A 21,156-nucleotide genomic window follows, 5' to 3' on the forward strand; every position below is an offset into this window, starting at 1 on the left:
TTGGTGAACAGGGGAAGTATAGATACGACATGTCACAAAGCACTGCTGGGCTGGCTTTTGTGGGGGCTGCCCGTGTGGCTGGAGCCAAACTACTTAGCACCAACAAAGATGAAGATTAACTCTTGGCTCTACTTCCTCGGGGTCCTTCTCAAAAGCTGAGTCTTGGGATCAAAGAAATGAAAGCTGTTTGGGGATCCAAGCCCCCCATAGGTGGGTCTGGCAGGTGACCCTGCTGCTGAAGGAAGTGTCACTTGAGTCTGTCTTCCAAGTTTTCTTTGCTCTCCGTTAGAGAAAAACAGTGTATAAGACAATTAAGTTTTCTGACTATGTCTTTTAGGGACATCTTTCTTCATAGCTATGATTGAGTCATCTTTAATACTGTTACAGCAGGCAGGAAATTCTCTTCCCTCAGGGGAAATGTGAGGATGAGGAGGATTTGAGGTTATGTCTGCTGGTGTGATGCTTTCTCCCATAACTTTTCCAGACTGCTCGACAGGATCATGTGAGTGTTGAGTTTAGGCTTAGATGGCATTAGCGGTGCTGCGGGTGGGGGTGTGTTGGGTGACTCTGCAAGGTCAGCCTATTTCAACCTGTTTTGTCTGTGTGGGAGTGGACCAGTACACAGTAGTGAGGATGAACAGGGGCAGCTGCTGGATGGAGACAGCTCTGAGCAGAAAGGGCTTTCAGTATGACATATCATACCAGGAAACAGGCTGCTTTGGGTTAAGGGAGGTAGCAGCAGCTGGGTAGCAAAGCCAGCACTTCTGTGTGAAGCAGCCAGTGTCCCAAGGTTGCCTCAAGTTGGCTAACCTTGATGTGTATCATGGGCAGAAGTGATGTGATGACTGTAGTGTTCTGCTCGTAATGCTGTGGTGGAACTGCTGGTTCATCACATCGTAGCAAAACGCTGAAGCACAAGCAAGAGCCTCTAAAGAAAGGCTGCAGGTCTTCTAATGGCTTCTCTGGCTTGGTGAGAAGCTGCAGGCTGGAGGGAGTTGGTCAGGCCCTTCTAATTTTCAGATCTGTTGGCCCTTACAGGTCTAAGGGACTGAGGACAGACCTTGGTACTTAGCTTTTCTACCTTAGCCCTTTCCCATGCTGGAGATGCTCAGCACAGCTTTTTGGCTGCTGTTTGATGATGTAGCCTCTTTCTCTTCTGCTTACCGCTGCAGCCTCTTCCTCCTTCTGAAAAACCCAGAAGAGTTTGTAAAAGGACATGCAACTCGTTGGGCCTGCAAAAGGGAATGGAGAGCACAGCTGTGGGCTTAACATTTGTCTGTCATCCCACACTTGTGGCCTAGAGAAGCTGTTACAGGTTGCTGTATCTTGCCATACTGCACTCCATCACCATTCAGGTCACCTACAGCATCGTGGCTTGTATCAGGAATGGTGTCACCAGCATGACCAGGGAAGAGATTGTGGCCATTGGTGAGACCACACCTTGAGTACTGGGTTTGATTTTGACACCCTCACTATAAGACACAGAGGTGCTAAAGCAGGTCCAGGGAAGGGCAGCAAATCCAAACAAGGTCTGCTGAGGAGCAGTTGTGTGAATTTGTGTCGTTAAGCCTGGAGAACAGAAGGCTGAGGGGAGACCTTGCTCTCTACAGATACCTGAGAGGAGATTGAAGTGAGATGTGGGTTGGTCTCTTCTCCCTAGTAACAAGTGACAGGATGAGAGAAAATGGCCTCAAGTTGCCCCAGGATAGTTTTAGGTTGGATATTAGGAAACTTCCTGACTGAAGGGGTTCTCAAACACTGGAACAGGCTGCCCAGATTGTTGGTCCAATCCCCACGCCTGGAGGTGTTTAACAGATTCAGATGTGGTGCTGAGGGACATGGCTTAGCACCAGCCTTGGTAGAATGGTTGGACTCAGTCTTCTCCAACTGAAACGATTCTGTGATTGTATGAATCATGGAGCACTTAGAACAGGACATGCAGCTCCTAGCAGCAGCCACAGCGGGAGGATGCTCGTGGCACCAGGGCTGTCTGCTCCAGCAGCTGTTCCTGTCCATGCCGGAGAGGTCGGCAGTGTGGAGGGGCGCAGATTTGACCATGCCAGCTTGGAACGCTGGCACAGAGCCCCTGTGCTGGCGGAAGAGCTTTTGTGCCGGGGTGTTAGGAGGAGGGCAGGCGCGCCAGGCGTTGCAACAAAGCCTTTGGCTTCGTGGGGGCTGCTGGCTCGGATGGCAGGGCTGAGGCAGTCCCTGAGTGCTGCTTGTCCTGAGACCCGCGGTTCGCCAAGCGGCCGCCTTGTGGGGCTGACCTCTGGAGCCTGGTGGCGGTGAGGAGCAGGCGGAGAGGTCCGCACGCTGCGAGCGGGCTCTTGGGCCGCCTCCTGCCTGGCGCAGGGCAGGGCTACGGCTGCAGTGCCCGGAGGAGGGGAGCCGAGCCCTGCATGTAGAGGTGCTGGCTGTGCCCCTGCCAGCCAAAGGGCCGGGCCGGGGCGCGGCAGGCGGCAGCTGAGCAGCGGCCGCTTCCCGGCGGAGCGAGCGGGGCACAGCCTTGAGAGGTGCTGGGAGTCGCTGCCAGCCTCGCTCGGGTCGAGGAGCCGAGGTCCGGGGAGCACAGGGCTTTGCCCGGGGCTGTGGTACCGGTTGTGCCTCTGCCGCAGATGCCTGTGCTCGCTCCTTCAGCGTGCGGGGTCCTAGAGGGTGGAAAGGATGGAAGATGCCGGGGATGTGCCGGGGTTGGGGCTGAGGGGGGCATATCACAGGCTTAAGCCAAGAGGAACCAGCTGGTGTTATCTCGAAGTGGAAAAGAGGAAACATGAGTTCCAGTTCTGAGAAGGCGTGTGTGGGCACCTCCTGCGGGGCTGGGGGGTGTGCAGTGGCCAAATGCTCGCTCCGGTGCCCCGGAGCTGCCTTCGCCAGCAGGGTGCGGGCAGGGTTCTCACGCAGCACAGCTCGGTTTCTCGGTGGCCAGAACCCCTTTGTGGCTGATGCCATCCAAGCTGAAGTGGTGAAGCATGCTGGCTCCTTCCAGCTGTCTGCAGTTTCTGTGCCCCCATTTTTCCAGTGCTGATCCTGGAAGTGCTTTGTGCTCTGCTCAGGCACCTCAGCCTTTGCCCAAGCTTAAACTTCCGTATCTCTCTGTTTGTTATGTTCTTCTCTATTAACTTCCACTCTGGCCCAAGGTTGACTTCATCTAGGTTTCCTTCCTCTTCTCTCCTGCCAGGTGCTGAGAAGATGGCTTCCCCAGGGGCCCCGGGGACCCGCATGACGTCCAGAGTCAGTATCAACATTTCTACTCCTTCCTTCTACAACCCACAGAAGAAGTTTGCGCCTGTGGTGGCCCCTAAACCCAAGGTGAACCCCTTCAAGGCTGGAGGTACATCAGAGCCATCGCTGCCCCCACCTCCTGGAGCTGGTGCCCAGCATGCCCTGATAGGGAAGGTGGGGGAGATTCCATCAGTGTCCTCATCCCAGCTGGCAGAAGGTAAGTGAGGGCTGGCATGGCATAGGAATATGCCTTTCTAAATACCTGGGATGTGAGGTCTGTGAGTGGGCTTATCACGACACCAGGGTCACAACCGGTGTGACACAGGCTCTTGTTATAGAGGCTGGCAGTTTCCAGAATGAGATCAAAAGACTGGCAAGAGGGATCTGCTTTAGGAAGAGAGACAGGAGGGCAGTCCTGCTTTGCAGCGATGCAGCGGAGCGTTCACAGCCGTATTCCCCGGGTGCCCAGTTGTGTAACTGCAGCCAGCTTCTGGCCGGGCTGCCTGAGAGCCAGCCTGTCACGGGGAAGTGGACCCTGATGCTGGTGATTCATGCTCTCCTTAATCCTTCTCATCTCAAGTCGGTTGTCTCTGACTGTAGAGATCCTTCCCTGCAGTTGCACTTTGCATTTCCCATCTCTGCTGCTGGAGCTGGGGAGGAAGAAGTAATTGTGTGAAAAAAGGGTGGGAGCAATCACAAACAGGAAGGGAGGCTTGGTACAGCTTGTGGAGCTTTACACTTCGCTGGAGGTTTGGGTTGGGAGTGTTTTCCTGTGCAGAGTGACTTATTGCTTTAGAGTGGGGTGTTTTGGTTAAGCTTTCTTGTTGTGGCCTCTTCTCCCAGGCAACCAGCAATAGAACAAGGGGACACAGTCTCAAGTTGTGACAGGGTAGGTATAGGCTGGATGTTAGGAAGAAGTTCTTCACAGAGAGAGTGATTGGCATTGGAATGGGCTGCCCAGGGAGGTGGTGGAGGCACCGTCCCTGGGGGTCTTCAAGAACAGACTGGATGAGGCACTTAGTGCCATGGTCTAGTTGATTGGATAGGGCTGGGTGCTAGGTTGGACTGGATGATCTTGGAGGTCTCTTCCAACCTGGTTGATTCTATGATTCTATGATTATTGTTGTTGGGCACTTTGTTTCTGCAAGAGCATTTTATGTTGGCTTTTGGGGGGAGTTGTTTTGGTGTTAGTTGAGTGGTTTTGGTGTTTGTGTTTTTCCCCTCTTATTTTTCTTTTCTGGGGTGCTGGGCTGGTATTTTGTTTCAGAGTTGTTTTGTTTTGGTGGGGGGTGGTTTTGTATCCTCTAAGAAGTGGAAGGCTGCTGGTTGTGTGGCTCCCTGGTTGGAACTGGTTAGCATGGGGCCACTGGAAGTTTCTCTAGGCACCTCTTGTCCCTAGGGACATGCTTGGTGCTGCATGTTGCCTCCAGATTCCATCAGGGAGCACCTCAGCCACAGCACACATGCTCAGATCATGCTGACTGCTGCTTTCAGCGGTTTTTCTCTTCACTGCCTAGCACAGACTATGCACCACTGATGTTTTCTAGGGCAGGATGCTGTTAGTGTGCAGCTGACCTGATGGTAGGGCTGGTCCTGTGCTCAGAGGAGACAGGTTACTGAGCTCCTTTTTTTCCCATGCTGCTTGCATCATGAGGGCCTCAGACACATTGCTGTCTGTCTCCTGGAATTGTGCCAGCTAACTCTGGTGACTACTTTCTCCTAGAGTGTTGCTTAGAACCATGTGCCTATAATCCAAGGTCCCACTTTTGGCTTTGATTTTTCTTCTGCACATGTGGATTAGGGACATGTCTGTTGGAAGGTCTCAAACTGACACACATACATCAGTTGAAGTAGAAAAGTAGGTGATATTAAAAATTGGTTTTCTGTGTGAGTGGAGGGTTGGTTGCTGTGTGCTCCACTTCTCCTTTCGTTATAAAGTCACAGATGGAGGAGCTAACTTGACAGATTAGCAAAAGAATCATTTACCATAAGCTGTTGTGTCCCTATTGGGTGAGGGATGCCAGCAAGGTGCTCGATGTACAGATGAACCTCCAAAACTTGGTCATGAGAAGAATGCATTCAGTTTGGTTGTCCTTTCATGTTTCTGTCCTGAACTGCTTCCAAAGCAGTGTGACCAGCAGGATGAGGGAGGTGATTCTGTCCCTCTGCTGAGACCTCACCTGAAGCACTGCGTCCAGTTTTGGTGTCCCCACATAAGAGGGATGTGGAACCTCTAGAGGAGGCTGCAAAGATGATCAGAGAGCTGAGGAACCTGCACTGTGGGGCCAAGCTGACAGAACTGGGGCTGTTCAGCTTGGAGAAGGCTCCAGGAGGACCTTGGAGTAGCCTTCCAGTACCTGAAAGGGGAGGCTACAGGAGAGCTGGGAAGGGACCAGAGAACTGGGAGGAATGGGAAAAGGTGTTTTCCAATATACAGCTGAGGGAAGTTTGTGATGTCAAATAGCTTTGGACAAGATGAAAGCCAGCTTGTGGAGTTCAGTTGTCCTTGATGGATGCTGGGCATCCTCTGGGTACTGAGGACCTACATGCCGTGATACCTTCAAAACCCATCCCGAGGCTAAGATCCTGTAAGAAGTGTTCCAAACCTGCTTTTATTGTCATTCTTCTCCACAGACCTGCCACTGCCACCTCCTCCCCCACCTGGAGAGGAGGCAAGTTTTTCTTCAAATTGTGCTTTCCCTCCACCCCCACCACCTTTTGAAGAGCCTTTTCCACCAGCCCCAGAAGAAGCTTTTCCTCCTCCTCCTCCACCAATGTTTGATGAAGGGCCTGTGAGCATGGTACCAGCCCCACAGGTGAGTGAGGTCATAGTTTCTCGTGATGCTCTGTGAGCTGGGACAGCTTTCTGCAAGTCCCTGAGCTCGGCAGCAGGGAGCAGGCCCAGCGCTGCTGGTGGCTGGCAGCGAGTTGCGTGCCGGCCAACTGCGCCCCCTTGTGGCAACAGACACCAACCACAGGCTGGCAGCTGTGATGATGGTGATGATTCCTCCTCTGGTCACTGTTAGCAAGGCTGCATCTTGGAGGACTGTTTCCAGTTGGGCTCCCCAGTATAATAACCCCAGAGGAATGCAGAACTAGATGCAATTCAGCAAAAGGTCACGGGGATTGGAGCATCTCATGTAAGAGCTAGGATAGCTCACCCTGCAGGAGAGAAAGCCAAGGCAGGGCTCTGTCTTCAGTCTGCAATACCTGGAGGAGGGCAGGAGAGAGAACAAGAGACAATGGATGCAAGGTGCAGCAAGGGAAATTCGTGTTGGGCAGAAAAAAACTGTTCCACTTCATGGGTGGCTGAATACTGGCACAGGTGCCCGGGGAAGCTGCATCCTTGGGGTGTTCAGAAATCACCTGGACAAGGCCCTGAGCAACATGACCTAACTTGGGAGATAGCCTTGTTGCAAGCAGGATGTTGTACTAGAGGCCTTCTGGCTTCTTTTCCCGCCTGAGTCTGTCACTGAGTTTTCTTTGGGCTGTGCATTTTGCTATTGTTTGGAGACTGCCCTGTCCATCCTTACCAACTTGCTATGCACTCAAAGCAGGGAGCAGATCTGTGCTACAGTCCAAAGTATCGAAAACTGCTCTTGTAATGGGATGCCTGCAGTTCTCTGGCTGTTCCTATAACATGCTCTGCTCCCTGCTTCCTCGGGGATGCTGAGGTGGGTACATGGCAAGATGAGCAGCATTGATCTGAGGACTGAGTCACTGTAATGTTGATGATGGAGAAAAACAATCCCTTCACATCCTAGGTAGCTCTCTGGAATGCCACAGGCGGAGAGAGAAAGGGTTGGCTGAACAGAGGTAATGAGCACAAAATGTGTGTGAAGGACCAGAAAGCCCAGATCTTGCAGCTTGTCAGGACTACTAAATATGTAGTAGTGTGGGAACTCCTAGCACTGTGTGTCTGGGGGAGCTGCTGACCACTGCAGGCAGCATGTTTGTGCTTGCACCTTGCTGATAACTGCCCATTTCTGCTGCCTTCCTTTACAGATGGCTCCAGCATCTACAAGTCACCTGGAGAAACCCTCAGCTCCAAAAGCCTGTGTGGAAATACCATCTGCACCCAGAGATAGTCCTCAGTCCTTTCCTTCAAAGTTCACTCCAAAGACAAGTGGAGTGGATTTGACCCCTTCCCCAACCCCATGGGCAGCCCCACAGCAACACAAGGAACCCCTTGCACCAGTCCCTCCGCCCCCGTCTCTCCCTCCTGCTCAGCCTACCCCTAAATTTACCCCACCCCATGTTGTTGGCTCCCCAAAATCTGGGTCCAAATCGGGTGGTGGTATTCCCATGGCTCAGTCAAACGCTACAAGGTACCCTACCTCCCTGCAAACTCAGTTCACAGCCCCTTCAGCTTCAGGTCCCTCTTCTCGGCCTCAGCCTCCCACTTTCACCTATGACCAGCAGAAAGAAAGACCCCAAGTGCAGGAGAAGCTGTGTCCCACAGAACAACCTGCTGCTGCAAAAAGCATGGTAAGGGACAGAGCCATGGCACTGGTGTCTTTGGACAGGTATGACATCACTGGGAGTGAAGGTGGAGGATGAGGAGGGGGGGTCTGTCCTGCGCTATGGGATGCTGTAAGCTGTCAGGAAGAGAGAAGTGAGTGGAGATAGTGGTGGAGAGGGATTTCATGTAAACGTGGGAAGAAGCAAGCATGGTGGAGAGCAGATTATCTCCATCTCTCCTTAGGGATCAAATAGGTTCCTTAGGAACAGGGTGGGAAGGAGTCTGTCTGTGTGCTTTGGGATTGCATGGTTCTTGTTCTTTCAGCATAGACCCACAGGCTCTAGTGCAGATCCACCCAGGGGCAATTGTCTGACCATGAAGGAGGTAGAAGAGCTGGAGATGCTGACCCAGAAACTCATGAAGGACATGGAGCATCCACCCTCAGCAGAAGCTGCTACTTCTGGTGCGTTCCCTGGGTGAAAAGCAGCAGTAGGGCCAAGACTGTAGGGCTTTCATCTCTCCTAATCCCTTTCTTCTTCCACTGACAGAGCTCTGCGGCTTCTGCCAGAAGCCCCTGTCACGAACCCAGCCAGCTGTGAGGGCCCTGGACTGCCTCTTCCACGTGGAGTGCTTCACCTGCTTCAAATGTGAGAAGCAGCTGCAGGGTCAGCAGTTCTACAACGTGGATGAGAAGCCTTTCTGCGAGGACTGCTATGCTGTGAGTCGCAGGTGGAAGCTGCTAGAGAGCTGAGCATGCTGTGCTTCCTCTCTCTTGCTTTCCCATCTTTCCATCTTGCCTGTCTGTGGTGCAGCCTGTCAGGCAGCTGGATTAATTGGTCTTCCTTGTTTCCTTCCCTTGGGCTCAGAGCACCTTGGAAAAGTGCAGTGTCTGCAAACAGACCATCACAGACCGGATGCTGAAGGCCACTGGTAACTCATACCATCCCCAGTGCTTCACCTGTGTGATGTGCCATACCCCTCTTGAGGGCTCCTCTTTCATTGTGGACCAGGCCAACCAGCCTCACTGTGTGAATGACTACCACAGGTACGGAGAGAGCAGGGTCTGTGGGGTCTGAAAACCACAGAATGGTGGGGGTTGGAAGGGACCTCCAGAGATCATCCAGTCCAACCCTGCTGCCAGAGTAGCAGGTCACCCAGGATGGTGACCACCTAGGGGAGGTCACACAGGAATGCATCCAAGAAGGTTTTGAAAGCCTCCAGCGAAGGAGACTTCACAACCTCTCTGGGCAATCTGTGCCAGGACTCTGTCACCCTTACCATAAAGAAGTTTCTTCTCATGTCAAGGTGGAACCTCCTGTGTTCACTTGGACTCCAAGGTTTTTTTCCAGGGAATTGCATTCCAGCAGGATGACCCCTAGTCTGGACTGGTGCCTGGTGTTCTTCCTGTCCAGATGCCTACACTTGTCCTTACTGAAGTTCACAAGGTTCCACTTTGCCCATCCCTCAGCCTGTCCAGATCTCCTTAGATAGCAGCAGAGTGTGATGGGCTGTCAGTCACCCCACTCAGTTTGGTATTATCAGTGAACATGCTGAGGGTCCCTGGGGAACACCACTGGCCACAGCCTTCCAGGTCTACCACTGATCAGAACCCTCTGAACTCTGAGCCAGTTTCCAACCCACCTCATGCTCCATTCATCTAACCCTTCACTGTTCTTGAGCTTGCTTACCAGGGTGTTAGGGGAGACAGTCTCCAAAGCCTTGCTGAAGTCAAGGTAGACCCATCTATTGCTCTCCCTGTATCAGCCCACCTGGTCTTGCCTTGGTAGGCTGCCAGACTGGCCAAGCAAAATTTCCCCTTGGTGAATCCATGCTGGCTACTCCTGATAACCCTCTTTTCTTCCACGTGCTTAGAGATGGCTTCCAGAATGAGCTGCTCCATCACCTTTCCAGGGATGGAGGTGAGGCTGAATGGCCTGCAGTTTCCTGGGTCTTCCTTCTTGTCCCTTTTGAAGGCTGCAGTGATGTTGGCTTTGCCCCAGCCCTCTGGCAGCAATCCCATTCTCCATGATCTTTTAGAGACAATTCAAAAGACAAGGCCCACGTGGTCTGCTGGACATGGAGTGGAAAAAGAGTTGGCAAAGTACCCTGCAGCAGTCCAGGTCTTTTCCCACCTAAACTTCTGTGTTTCATTGTTCCTCTGCTGCTACACTGTGACAGTGAGAAGCTTGCAGGGGGTCATGGTGTGCTCCCTGTCTGTGTTGCAGAAAGTATGCTCCACGCTGCTCAGTCTGCAGTCAGCCCATCATGCCAGAGCCTGGAAAGGATGAGACCGTGCGTGTCGTAGCACTGGAGAAGAATTTCCACATGAAATGTTACAAGTGTGAGGTAAGCATCCTCCTAGCCTCACCCTTCCCAGCTCTCCCATGCCCATCACTAGCTACTGGACCCCTTTGTTGTCTATCTTGATCAAGTGCTAAGGTTTTGAATGAATCTGGAGCAGTTTCAACACAGATTCAGCAAATCATTAGACATTCTTGGACCTGGGGTCCATGAACTCTGCAGAGCAGCAGTCTCTAACATCCCTGAGATAGCAGCAGTGTGAACCAGGGGAACATGCTGAGAACAGAGGTGCAACTGCACTGTGTCCTCAGGGCCAAGAAGGCCAATGGCATCTGGGAGTGCATCAACAGGAGTGTGGCTGGGAGGTTTTCCTCCTCCTCCTCCTCTACTCTGCCCTGGTGAGGCCTCAGCTGGAATACCGCATCCAGTTCTGGGCTGTCCAGTTTGAGAGAGACGGGGAGCTACCAGGGAGAGTTCAGTGGAGGGCCACAGAGATGCTGAGGGGAGTGGAACATCCATCTTGTGAGGGAAAACTAGGAGAGCTGGGGCTGTTTAGCCTGGAAGAGACTCAGGCAGGGGAATCTCACTAATGATTGTCAATATTTAGCGAGCAAGTGTCAGGAGGATGGAGCCAGCCTGTTCTCAGTGGTGTCTAGTGACAGGACAAGGGGCAGTGGGCACAAACTGGAACCTAGGAGGTTCCACTTAAACACAGTGAAAGAGTTCTTCTCTTTAAGGGTGGCAGAGTGCTGGAACAGTCTGCCCAGAGAATTTGTGGAGTCTGCATCTCTGGAGGCATTGCAAACCCACCTGGATGTGTTCCTATGTGGTTAACTCTGGGGGATCCTGCTCTAGCAGAGGGGTTGTACTGAGTGATCTTCAGAGGTGCCTTCCAACCCCTGCCATTCCATGATGCTGTCACTTCTCTTCCCTGCAAATGGTGTCTCACATTTATCGCCATCAGAGACAGTGGTGGGCTGTGAGCCATCAGTGTGGTCTGGTGGAGTGTTTCCTACCTTCCTGAATGCATTTACCCTGCTGCTGTCTGCCTCTGAGCTCCCTCCCTCTCTTCTGTCCCTCTCCAGGACTGTGGGAAGCCCTTGTCCATCGAAGCAGACGAGAATGGATGCTTCCCACTGGATGGGCACGTGCTGTGTCTCAGATGTCACACCGCCCGTGCCAAGACGGCCCGCTGAGCAGCAGGGAGCTGGGCACACCCTCAAGACCCTGCACTCAGTTCTCTTCCCCTCCCTGCCTTTGTCCTGTCCCTCTGCTTGAGAAAGGCAGATTGCTACCAACAGAGACTATGCCAGCACAGTTCTCTACTCATGTAGGAGTCACTGCTGCTAGACTTCACTCTGCATACCCACCAAGAAAGGACCTCTCCTCTCACCTCTCTGTGGCTGTAAGGTATTCCAGGTCGGAGGGTATGATCAAGGTTGAGAGCACAATCTCTGTTCTTCAAGACTCTGGTAGAGAAAGACCAGGCCTCCACCAGCACCTTGTGGAAGTAGTAAGAAAAACCTGGTGGCAGGCATTGCAAAGGGCTGAGCATTCTTCTGTTCCATGGAGCCAAGAATGACACATTTAGAAGGTAGAGAAACCTCCATCTTGGCATCACTTAGGGCTTTGATTTTTTTTGTTTGTCTGTTTTGTGCCACCTTGTTATTGGGATGTCTTCTCCTACCCCCCTCCCTCACTCTTGGGTTACAGTCTGGGAGCAGCACATAATTGAGAATCTGTTACTGTAAAGAGCTAACCCAGTGCAGCTGTTGTGTCTCTGATTGGATTTTACTGGCTGTCTTGTCCCTGTTTGTCCTTAGCCAGAACAACCTGGCACTGGTCAGAATCCTCCTCAGTTCCTTAGTTGGGGAGCTTTTCTAAAAACTCTTTTTCCCCTCCCCAAAAGAACTCATTTCCCAGTGTTGTCTCTGGGCAGCCAGGCTAGGCACTAGAGCAGCAAAGCAGGCAGAAGAATTCATGTTTACAGATCAAGACCATGCTGAGGGTAGGCAGCACATGGTGAGGAGGCATCTTGGTGCATGGATGAAGCTTCAGCCACCTGAAGACCATCCTATTCCTGTAGGGCTTTCTTCAGTGCTGTCAGTGAAGGCTGTAGTGCACCTGCAGTGTACTCGGGCTCTGGGAGTGCATGGAACCCCAGTCCTGGGCTAGAGCCCCTCCAGCTGAACAAATCTCTTCAGTCACTATGCTGTCCCCTCTCTGCTGGCATGCAATAAAACCTGGGGTTTTTCCATGACTGGATCTGCTGTGCTGCTTTAGCTGCTCGTGACAGTGTTGCATCAAGCAGGAGGTAATGTGTAGCTGCTGTTCCACCCAGCCTCTGGAGATGAGGCAGCTGAGAACAGTCTCTCCACCTCTTGCTCGGCTTTGCAAACTGCTTAGTTTCCTGCTCACTGCAGAACAGCAGGAGTGTGGCCTATGTGCAGTGTCACTGCAAGGTCAGTTACTGTCATCCACTTGCAGCAGCCTGGATTCAGATGTCACTTTCTTGTCTTGCCTGGTCACAAATGGTGTTCCCTGGGCTCAGTATGGGCCCCATTCTCTAATGCCTTTATCAGTGACCTGGGTGAGGGAACTGGGGCACCCTCAGAAAGTCTGCATATGAAACTAGGCTGGGAGGGAGTGTGGATCTGCTTGACAGTGAGAAAGCTCTGCAGAGGGCTTTGGACAGGCTGGATCAATGGGCTGAGGCCAAGTGCTGGGGCCTGCACTTGGGTCACAACAACCCCATGAATGCTCCAGGCTTGCAGTAGAGAAGCCTTCCAGCAGTCTATCAGAGAAAGACCTGGGAATGTTGCTCAAAAGCCAACTGAAGATGAGCCAGTGTCTAAGCAGCTGGTTAAAACTCAAGGGGTGGCCTCCCCAGTGCTGAGTATAGAGGGACCATCACGGCCCTGGCTCTGCTGGTCACACCATTGCTGGTCCAGGCTAGGATGCTGGTGGCCCTCTTGGCCACCTGGGCACACTGGCTCATCTTCAGCTGGCTGTTGATCAACAGGTCTTCCTCTGAGGGGCAGTTTCCAGCCACTCTGCCCCAAGCCTAGAGTGTTCATGGGATGGATTGTGACCCAGGTGCAGGACCTGGCCCTTCGCCTTGTTGAATACCATACCCTTGGAGATGGGCCTTCAATTCAGCCTGTCCAGGTCCTTCTGTAGAGCTTTCCTACCTGAGCAGCTCAATGCTGCCCCCCAGATTGTTATTTGCAAGCTTCTGATGCCCTCCATCCCATTCCACCTGAAAAAAGCCAAAGCACTCCAGCACAGCCTGCTCTGCCACATATTTATTTACAAAATATTATTTACAGTCTATCAATGTTTTGAGCTCTGATAAATAAAAACATCTCCTCCCCAGGGAAGGAATAAGGCAGACCACCTGCACATCTTCCTGTCACAAAGACCCTATCTGAGTCTCTTTTAAAGAGAGCTAGAGGGAAAAAAGCACCTAGAGGACTGTTCTGTCCATGCCACAAGTGAAGGCATTGAGCAGGCTGCAGAGATCTCCATCTCCAGTGTGCAGGTCAAACTGGCAACATGCCAAGCTTATGGGATCACAGAGTGACAGCAGGGCCTGCCCCTGCTGCCAGCTTCTCCAGTCACTGACACCAGAAGCTGGTGTTAAGGCAAGAACAGCTGAACTAAAAGCTGTATCTCTTAAGTGCAGCCTTGTGAAAGACCAAATGGTTTGTTCCTGTTGTAGTATGAGGAAGAGAGAAAGCTGATGAGAATGAACATGCCAGGGAGTTGTTTGGGCCAGTCTCAACATGTCTGTGTCCTGCATGTTCCTCGGATGTCCCAGTCGAGCTGAACCCTCATCTACAATCTTTACGCATGCCTCCTGCCCACTCTGCATTTATCCTTAGGGCATGTGAGATCCTGAAGGTCTGAAGCTCCAGTGAATGCCCTGCAGGGATCACTTTGTGCTGCACAGAACAGGCTGCAGAAGGCAGGGCCGAGAGCAGGTTCTAAGAGCAGTGCTCTGAAAGGTACCGATGGCTGCTGCAGAGCTAGAGCAAGAGGAAACAAGAAGGAGAGCAGGTGCTGCTGCCCCGTGAGCCTTAGTCCTGGCTGGTCTGCTTGGCTTGTCCCAGTCACTCATTTGGAAGTGATTGCCATAGGAATGATTCCAAGTGAAAGCTGGTAAGAACAGGCATTTAGCAACAACTGGTCACTCCTTGAAGCCTTGGATGCTGCACAGGATTCTCTTCTGGTGGCCTGGAAGTGACACTCCCATCTGTTTCAAGTCCCTTAAGGAAATGGAAAAAGAAAGGAAAAATTAAGTGCTGCTCTTAACGCCTTGGGACCTGGGATGTGAGTCAGGGCAGAGGCAGTTACCAAGCATCAGTTCAGAAAGCTTCCTCTCCCTCAGCACCTCTTACACTACCCTTCCACTAGAAGGAAGCAACTTGTCTATGTTCTTGCTCTTCCTGAGCTACCTCTACCCACCCAGTTACCTGGCTTCTGCCCCCTCATGACAAGGCCTGTGCTTCCATTAAACCAGGACTGTGTCCACGGCAACCTGTGGTGTGGGCCATGACTCAACCCTTTAGGTCTGTCCCTGCACCACATCTGCTCATTTGTGTGACTGCCCTGCTTGGAGATGGACCCAGTAGTGCTGGTAAAACAGCTGAGCCAAGTTCTTCTAAGGAGGCAAGGACTTGGCTTTATGAGAGGACAGAGCCTGGTTGGTGGAGGAGGAGGGACCAATGTCACCAGCTGATGTGGAGCTCAAGGCAAGAAAATGATCTTACAAAGTCCTACATGGGCGTGCAGATCAGAGAACTGTCTGCCAGCTCATTTCCCTTCAGTGTTTGGGTTTGATGTGTGGCCAGAGCAGCTCAGGCCCTGAAGAGCCTCAAGCATGAACAGTGAGGGAGTTAGTTCAGTTTGGGCAGGTCCCCATGGCTCTGGGCTCAGGCAAGAAGCCAGTCCACCTCCACTGAACCATACAAAGAAGGCGGGGAAGAAGCCTTCCAGGTGAAGACCAAAGGCTGTTCAGATGGCACAGGGATAGCCACAGCTGGTGGTAACCGTGCCGGGGGTGGCTTGTGGAGCACAGCCTGCCCTTACTCAGCAGTGAGCTCCAGGATGGACTCCATGGTGTCGAGGCCGGCCGTGCGGAAGTTGGAGATGTAGCGCTTCATGCGGATGGACTCCAGCCACTCGGGGATGGAGCGGTAGGGGATCCCGTCCGAGCCGCTGCAGCTGGGCAGCCGCAGCGTCACCCTGCAGGCAGGCAAGGCCCTCGTTAGCCAGGAAAACCCTACGTCCTGGCATCCTCTCTGCTGGGAAAGCCCTTTAAGATCACCGAGTCAATCCATTCTCTGACTCAGCCAAACCTTGTGCTAAACCATGGTCCTCAGCACCACATCTCTGCCTCTTTTAAACACCTCCAGGCAGAGGGGTTCAACCACCTCCCCGGAGAGCCTGTTCCACTGTTCCAGAACCCTTTCAGTCAAGAAATTTCTCTTACTAGCCAACTTGAACCTCCCCTGGCACAACTTGAGGTCATCTCTTCCCCTATTGCTTGTTACTAGGGAGAAGACACCAACCCCCACCTCACTCCAACCTCCTTTCAGGGACTTGTAGTGAGAAGGTCTCCCCTCAATCTCTTTTCCTCTAGATAAAACAACTACAGTTACCTCACCCACTCCTCACCAGACCTGTTCTCCAGACCTTTCACTAGCTTTCTTGCCCTTCTCTGGATCCACTCCAGTCCCTCAGTGTCCTTGTACTAAGGGTCCCAAAAGAGAACCCAGTACTCAAGGTGCAGCCTTGCCAGTGCCCAGTACAGAGGGACAATCACTGCCCTGACTCTGCTGGTTACACCATTACTGATGGAGGCCATGATGCTGTTGGCCTTCTTGGCCACACTGCTGTCTCAAAATGGCCTGTACTATGTGACAGTACCTAGAGGGTAAGCAGCCTCTTCCAGGGCTACTCTAACTTTGCCCGCACTGTGCAGAGCAAATGACTACCCAGGGCCATAGCTGTGCCTTCTGTCACCATGAAAGCAATGCCTACTCTCCTCTGCACACAGAGAACTCAAGCTGCCTCCCTGCACCTCATGGTACCTACCCATCTGCTGGAGACAGGGAGGTGACCATCTCCCAGCTGAGCTGTCCTGCTCCAGTGACAGCTTGCTCACCTGGGATCAAAGTCTGCCACCGGCCGCAGGAGCTGTGGGCTGGAGAGGAAGTGCTGGAGCTGTGCCCGGATCTCCTGGAAATGAGGCCTCCTGGCACGATCGTGTGCCCAGCAGCTCTTCATCAGCTCGTAGAGGATAGAGGGGCAGTCCACGGGCGGGGGCAGCCGGTACCCTTCCTCCAGGCTTTTCATGACCTGCACAGAGAACAGGGACAAGTCTGGCCAAGGGCACAGACTGTAACAGAGGACCCAGAGACCTCTGTGGGGATAAAAGCAGACGCTCCACCACTTTGCACAGCGTGCAAAGCAGGTAATACCTGTATGAAGCAGCACTTGGGCAGCAAAGGATCAGGACTAAGGGATGTCAAAAAGTGAAGTGGCATACACACGCACTTTCAGCCTTTGCTAGCTTAGCTCCTGCTTGCCATCCCGGGCATGTGTTCATGAGAAGTGAGGACCAAATGGTCCTGGCACAGGCCCAGTGAGAGTAGAGGAACCAGCCTCTGAGAAATCATGTCCAGTGTGTGCTAACCCCACAGACAAGCTGAACTGAGAGTGAGAGTAGACACAACGTGCCAGAGCAAGGACAGAAAGCAAGCAACAAGAGAACAACTCCAAGCCAACCAGTCTTTAAATTTGGCTCAAGTTGTTGACACCTGAACATGGTTCAGGAGCCCAAACACTTTGCTGTGCTTGGCTTGGCTGCACTGATTTTTAGCAGAGAGTGAGATGTGGAAGTTGTGTGTTCAAAGGGATCTCAGGACTGCAGGCTGAGGACAAGCTCCAAAGCCTGGGCCTGCATGTCTTGTTTATTTTTGTAAATAACCATTTGATCTCAGTGTCTGTTACCTCTTGGTTGGTCATCTCCCCATAAGGCTTGTCACCAAATGACAGCACTTCCCACATGACAATTCCAAAGCTCCAGACATCGCTGGCTGATGTGAAAATGCGGTGAGCAATGGCCTCTGGGGCTGTCCATCGGATGGGAATCTTGCCCCCCTGTGAAAGAGCAGACACAGTGTACCCAGGGTGTGTCACTGAGCTGTGCTTCCATGCTGCTTTCATGCAAGAAGCTCACACAGTGGTTTGAAGGCTGAGCCTATTTCACTTGTATTGATATGTGACCACTTCTGGGGACATTTCTCAGGACAGAAGGGTTCTTGGAACCTGAATTCACTGAAGCCTGTGTTCAGCTGAATGTGACACAAAAGGGCTGTTGTGAGAGTAAGACTGACACCAGCCACAGCTGCATACCAGACATTAGAACCACTGGAACCTTCACCAAAAAGGGCCTGTAGATGTCTCTACTCCAGCCCTCCAGCCACAGCAGGGCTATCTTCAGACCTGCATTTAGTTAATTCTGAACTCTTATCTTGCTTCTCATTTCAAAACCCAAATGCCTTTGATCTCTTAGCAAGCACAGCTGAACATGACCTCCAGCCAGAGAAGCACCACCTGTGGATCAGCCACACTGCAACCCACAGCTGGGCTATGAGTTTTCTTCAGACATTTTCCACCCAGCTCTTCCCTTGGCCTGCTCTTTCCTACTGTGCAGAAATTCTGCCATTCCCAGCTGGCAGAATCACAGTTCCTCTTGGACTACTCACACGAGTGGCAGACTGGGTTTGCATTACCTTGGTTTCATAGGTGCCCTCTGCATCGTTCTCCAGCACTCGGGAGAGACCAAAGTCGGAGACCTTGCACTGCAGGCTGCGCGTCACCAGGATGTTGCGAGCAGCCAGGTCACGGTGCACGTAGTTGTGTTCTGAAAGGTAGCTCATGCCAGAGGCTATTCCCTGCAGCATGCTCACAAGCTGCACAGGGCTGAATTTTTCCTCATTCTCCTGCATGAAAGAAAAAGTGAGAGAAAACCCTGGTCAAGTGACACTGGTCAGCTTGGTTTCTAGTCTGTGGCCTTCTCAACCTGCAAAAGTGGCACTGGTTGACAAGTCTAAAGACAGTGCTGCAGTCCAAAGGACCCAGCATCTTCTCACTGAAGGACTGGTGGTAGCTCCACAGAGTCATCACTAGGCACCCACACCCAAAGACAACAGTCTGGACACTGAACAAAGTGGATGGCACTGAGTTCAGACTGTTGAGACTAGAAAGGTCAGAGTAGGAAATAAGTGGATGTCTGGATCTTATTCCTAGTCTTTTAGGGTCCCAAATCCAGGTCAGGTACAAGCTCCATCAGCACACAGCCCTGTTACCGACTGGAATCTCTCACCCGGAGGAATGTGTCCAATGCTCCATTCTCCAGGTACTCAGTGATGATCATCATTGGCCTCCCTTGAGGAAGACAAAAAGGTGTCAGCCTTTTGCAAACCTCCTACTGTTGCCTTTCAACACTCTCCACGTTGCCCCAACACAGAGAACCACATCCACCCCAGCCAGCATTCTCACTCCACTGGCACACCTGCCTAACCCTTTCCTTGGACCTCCCTCAGTGACTTTCCATTCCCCCTTGTGTCACATTTAGAACCTTACAGCATTCCTTATGCTGTGCTGACTTTTCATCCACTCACCAACCCAAGATGACCTCCCTAATGCTACTTATGACTCTGCTAGAAAGCCTCCTTCCTCACCCTCTGCCCTAGGCTAACCGGACAGTGCCTATCTTCTCCCAGCACAGCCTCTCTCACAGCAGGCTGCCTAAGCAAGGCCCCAGGAAGGTGCCCATTCCTGCTGTCACTGCAGGACTCTGCTGTACACTCACTTTTGGTGACGACCCCTTCCAGGCGCACGATGTTGGGGTGATTGAACTGCCCCATGATGGTTGCCTCACGCAGGAAGTTCCACCACTGCGAGTCTGAGTAGGTTGACTTCAGGGTCTTGATGGCAACCACGGTGCGTTCTTTCCCTGGGAGCCACAGGGACCCACGGTAGACCTCCCCAAACTCCCCTGAGGACAACCAGAGGCAAAAGGTCACAGCTGAACTCGGGAAGAGACAGCAAAATAAGAGTGGAGGAAGTGCAAGATGAGAAAGTGACAAAGAACTCACCCTCTCCAATCACATTCTCCATAGTAACACAAGAGATGTCCAGTTCCTTAGTGAATTCCAGTACCCCTCTGCTGGGGTCATCATAAGGTTGCAGATCCACATAGGGCTTCAACCAGACCTTCTCTGTGGTCAAGGGAAACAAAAGAACAAATTCACCTGTCAGCTCTTTTGGACAAGCTTTGTCAGACAAAGCTACAAAAGCAGAGGGAAATCCATGGAATTCTGACAATGGCACTAAACAAACCATAGCTGTCAAACAAAGAGGCCAATCACATCAGCAAATCCATGCCAGTGGCAGCTTTGAAACTGCTATTGCTGCTCATTCCTCCCAACCCATTCCAAGCTTCTCCCTGTTCCCAGCACCCCTCTGAAGCTCACCTCGATCAAAGCCTGAAGTGTTGTAATCTGGCCGTGCCTGCCTCCGACGAGCCTTCCTGGAACATAGGAAGCAGTCATGAAAAGCCTGCACAGAGAAAAGCAGCACTGCCGTAGTGTCTGCTCTGCTAGGCCCAGACAGAGGTAAGGACAGTGCAGAGCAAGGTGAGCCCAGACACTGCACCAGTAGTGCTTGGTAGAGGACAGTTAGCAAGAAGGGGGAATGCTTCACTTCCATTTCCAGATGCAGCTTTATTTCCATGCAGGCAGTTTTGTCCACCCTGCTGCTTGCTGGATTACAGACTATTGATTTTACCTTCTCTGTGTACTTTCAGCATAAGATTCTGATCATCTTACAGCCTAATGATGGCAGCCCTGTAGGCATGTAGAAAGGAAGGAGAATTCTGTATCTGGGCAGAGGACCACTACAGTAATGGTAGAAACTGGTCTGATGTGACTGGCTACACCTATTGCACCTTCACTGAGCAGCAGGTCTAGAAATTACTCTACCATACCACATCCACCTGCCATGGTAACAGTGGCAGTGCTGGGCTACAACAAACTGAGAAATCATAGTCACAGAATGTCAGGGGTTGGAAGAGACCTTCAAAAATCATCCAGCCCAGTCCAGATTCCCTGCCAGAGCCTAGGGCAGGTCACACAGGAACACATCCAAGTGGGTTTGGAGTCTCCAGAGAAGATGACTCCACAACCTCTCTGGGCAGCCTGCTCCAGGGCTCTGCCACTCTCACAAACTTTCTCCTTATGGAACCTCCTCTGCTCCAGCTTGCACCCATTGCCCCTTGTTCTGTCATTGGACATCCCTGAGCAGAGTCTGGCTCTGTCCTCCTGACACTGCCCTGCACATCTTGATAAACATGACTGAGGTCACCCCTCAGGCTGCTCTGCTCCCAGCTCAAGAGCCCCAGCTCCCTCAGCCTGTCCTCAGCAGGGAGATGTTCCACTGCCTTCAGCATCTTCGTGCCTCTGTACTGGAATCTCTCAAGCAGTTCCCTGAGGTTCTTGAACTGAGGGGCTCAAAACTGGACACAATATTCCAAGTGTGGCCTCACCAGAACAGAGTAGAGAGGAAGGAGAACTCCTCTCAACCTACTCACCACAGACCTTCTAATCCACCCTAGGATGCCCTTGGCCTTCCTGACCACCAGGGCACATTGCTGGCTCAGACACCCTCCTGTCCACCAGGATCTCCCACATCCCTTTCCCCAGAGCTGCTCTGCAATCTCTACTTGTCCATGGGGTTGTTCTTGCCCAGATGGCAGACTCTACTCTTGGCCTTACTGGATTTCATTCAATTTCTCCTCATGCAGCTCTCCAGCCCATACAGGTCTGCCTGAATGGCAGCACAGCCTGAAGGGGTGTCAGCCACTGCTTCCAGTTTGCTGTCTGCAGTAAACCTGCGGACAGTGCCCTCTGTGCCCTCACTATTGAGTAGTACTGGTTCCAGTACCGACCCCTGAGGGACTCCACTAGAGAGAGGCCTCCAGCTAGGCTCTGTCCCATTGACTGCAGCTCCCTGACTTGTTTCCTTCAACCTGTTCACACCCAGCTCACCACCTGATCATCCCATCCAGAGCACACTGCCTCACTTTAGCTGCAAGGATG

General features: G+C 52.3%; 2 protein-coding genes across 4 annotated transcripts in view; one reads left to right on the forward strand and one right to left on the reverse strand.

The window, feature by feature from the left end:
• The window catches only part of ZYX (zyxin), a 31,443-nt gene extending 19,198 nt beyond the window's left edge, over positions 1-12,245 (forward strand). For all 3 annotated transcript variants that reach the window (XM_064155833.1, XM_064155832.1, XM_064155831.1), the window contains 8 exons: positions 3,179-3,439; positions 5,857-6,038; positions 7,228-7,710; positions 8,009-8,147; positions 8,233-8,402; positions 8,551-8,729; positions 9,910-10,030; positions 11,071-12,245. In XM_064155833.1, the coding sequence (XP_064011903.1) occupies positions 3,190-3,439; positions 5,857-6,038; positions 7,228-7,710; positions 8,009-8,147; positions 8,233-8,402; positions 8,551-8,729; positions 9,910-10,030; positions 11,071-11,181 (1,635 nt within the window). In that variant the 5' untranslated portion in view covers positions 3,179-3,189 and the 3' untranslated portion in view covers positions 11,182-12,245. The remainder of the gene's footprint in view (positions 1-3,178; positions 3,440-5,856; positions 6,039-7,227; positions 7,711-8,008; positions 8,148-8,232; positions 8,403-8,550; positions 8,730-9,909; positions 10,031-11,070) is intronic.
• A 1,027-nt stretch (positions 12,246-13,272) lies between these two features.
• Positions 13,273-21,156, reverse strand: part of EPHA1 (EPH receptor A1) — a 40,670-nt gene continuing 32,786 nt past the window's right edge. The window contains exons 10-18 of the mRNA XM_064155830.1: positions 19,534-19,589; positions 19,156-19,278; positions 18,870-19,055; positions 18,381-18,442; positions 17,788-17,997; positions 17,003-17,152; positions 16,155-16,348; positions 15,077-15,232; positions 13,273-14,253 (exon numbers count right to left, since the gene is read on the reverse strand). Coding sequence (XP_064011900.1) covers positions 14,175-14,253; positions 15,077-15,232; positions 16,155-16,348; positions 17,003-17,152; positions 17,788-17,997; positions 18,381-18,442; positions 18,870-19,055; positions 19,156-19,278; positions 19,534-19,589 — 1,216 coding nt within the window. The 3' untranslated portion in view covers positions 13,273-14,174. The remainder of the gene's footprint in view (positions 14,254-15,076; positions 15,233-16,154; positions 16,349-17,002; positions 17,153-17,787; positions 17,998-18,380; positions 18,443-18,869; positions 19,056-19,155; positions 19,279-19,533; positions 19,590-21,156) is intronic.

Source organism: Pogoniulus pusillus, chromosome 15 (genome assembly GCF_015220805.1).
Source record: "Pogoniulus pusillus isolate bPogPus1 chromosome 15, bPogPus1.pri, whole genome shotgun sequence".
Lineage (NCBI taxonomy): Eukaryota > Metazoa > Chordata > Aves > Piciformes > Lybiidae > Pogoniulus > Pogoniulus pusillus.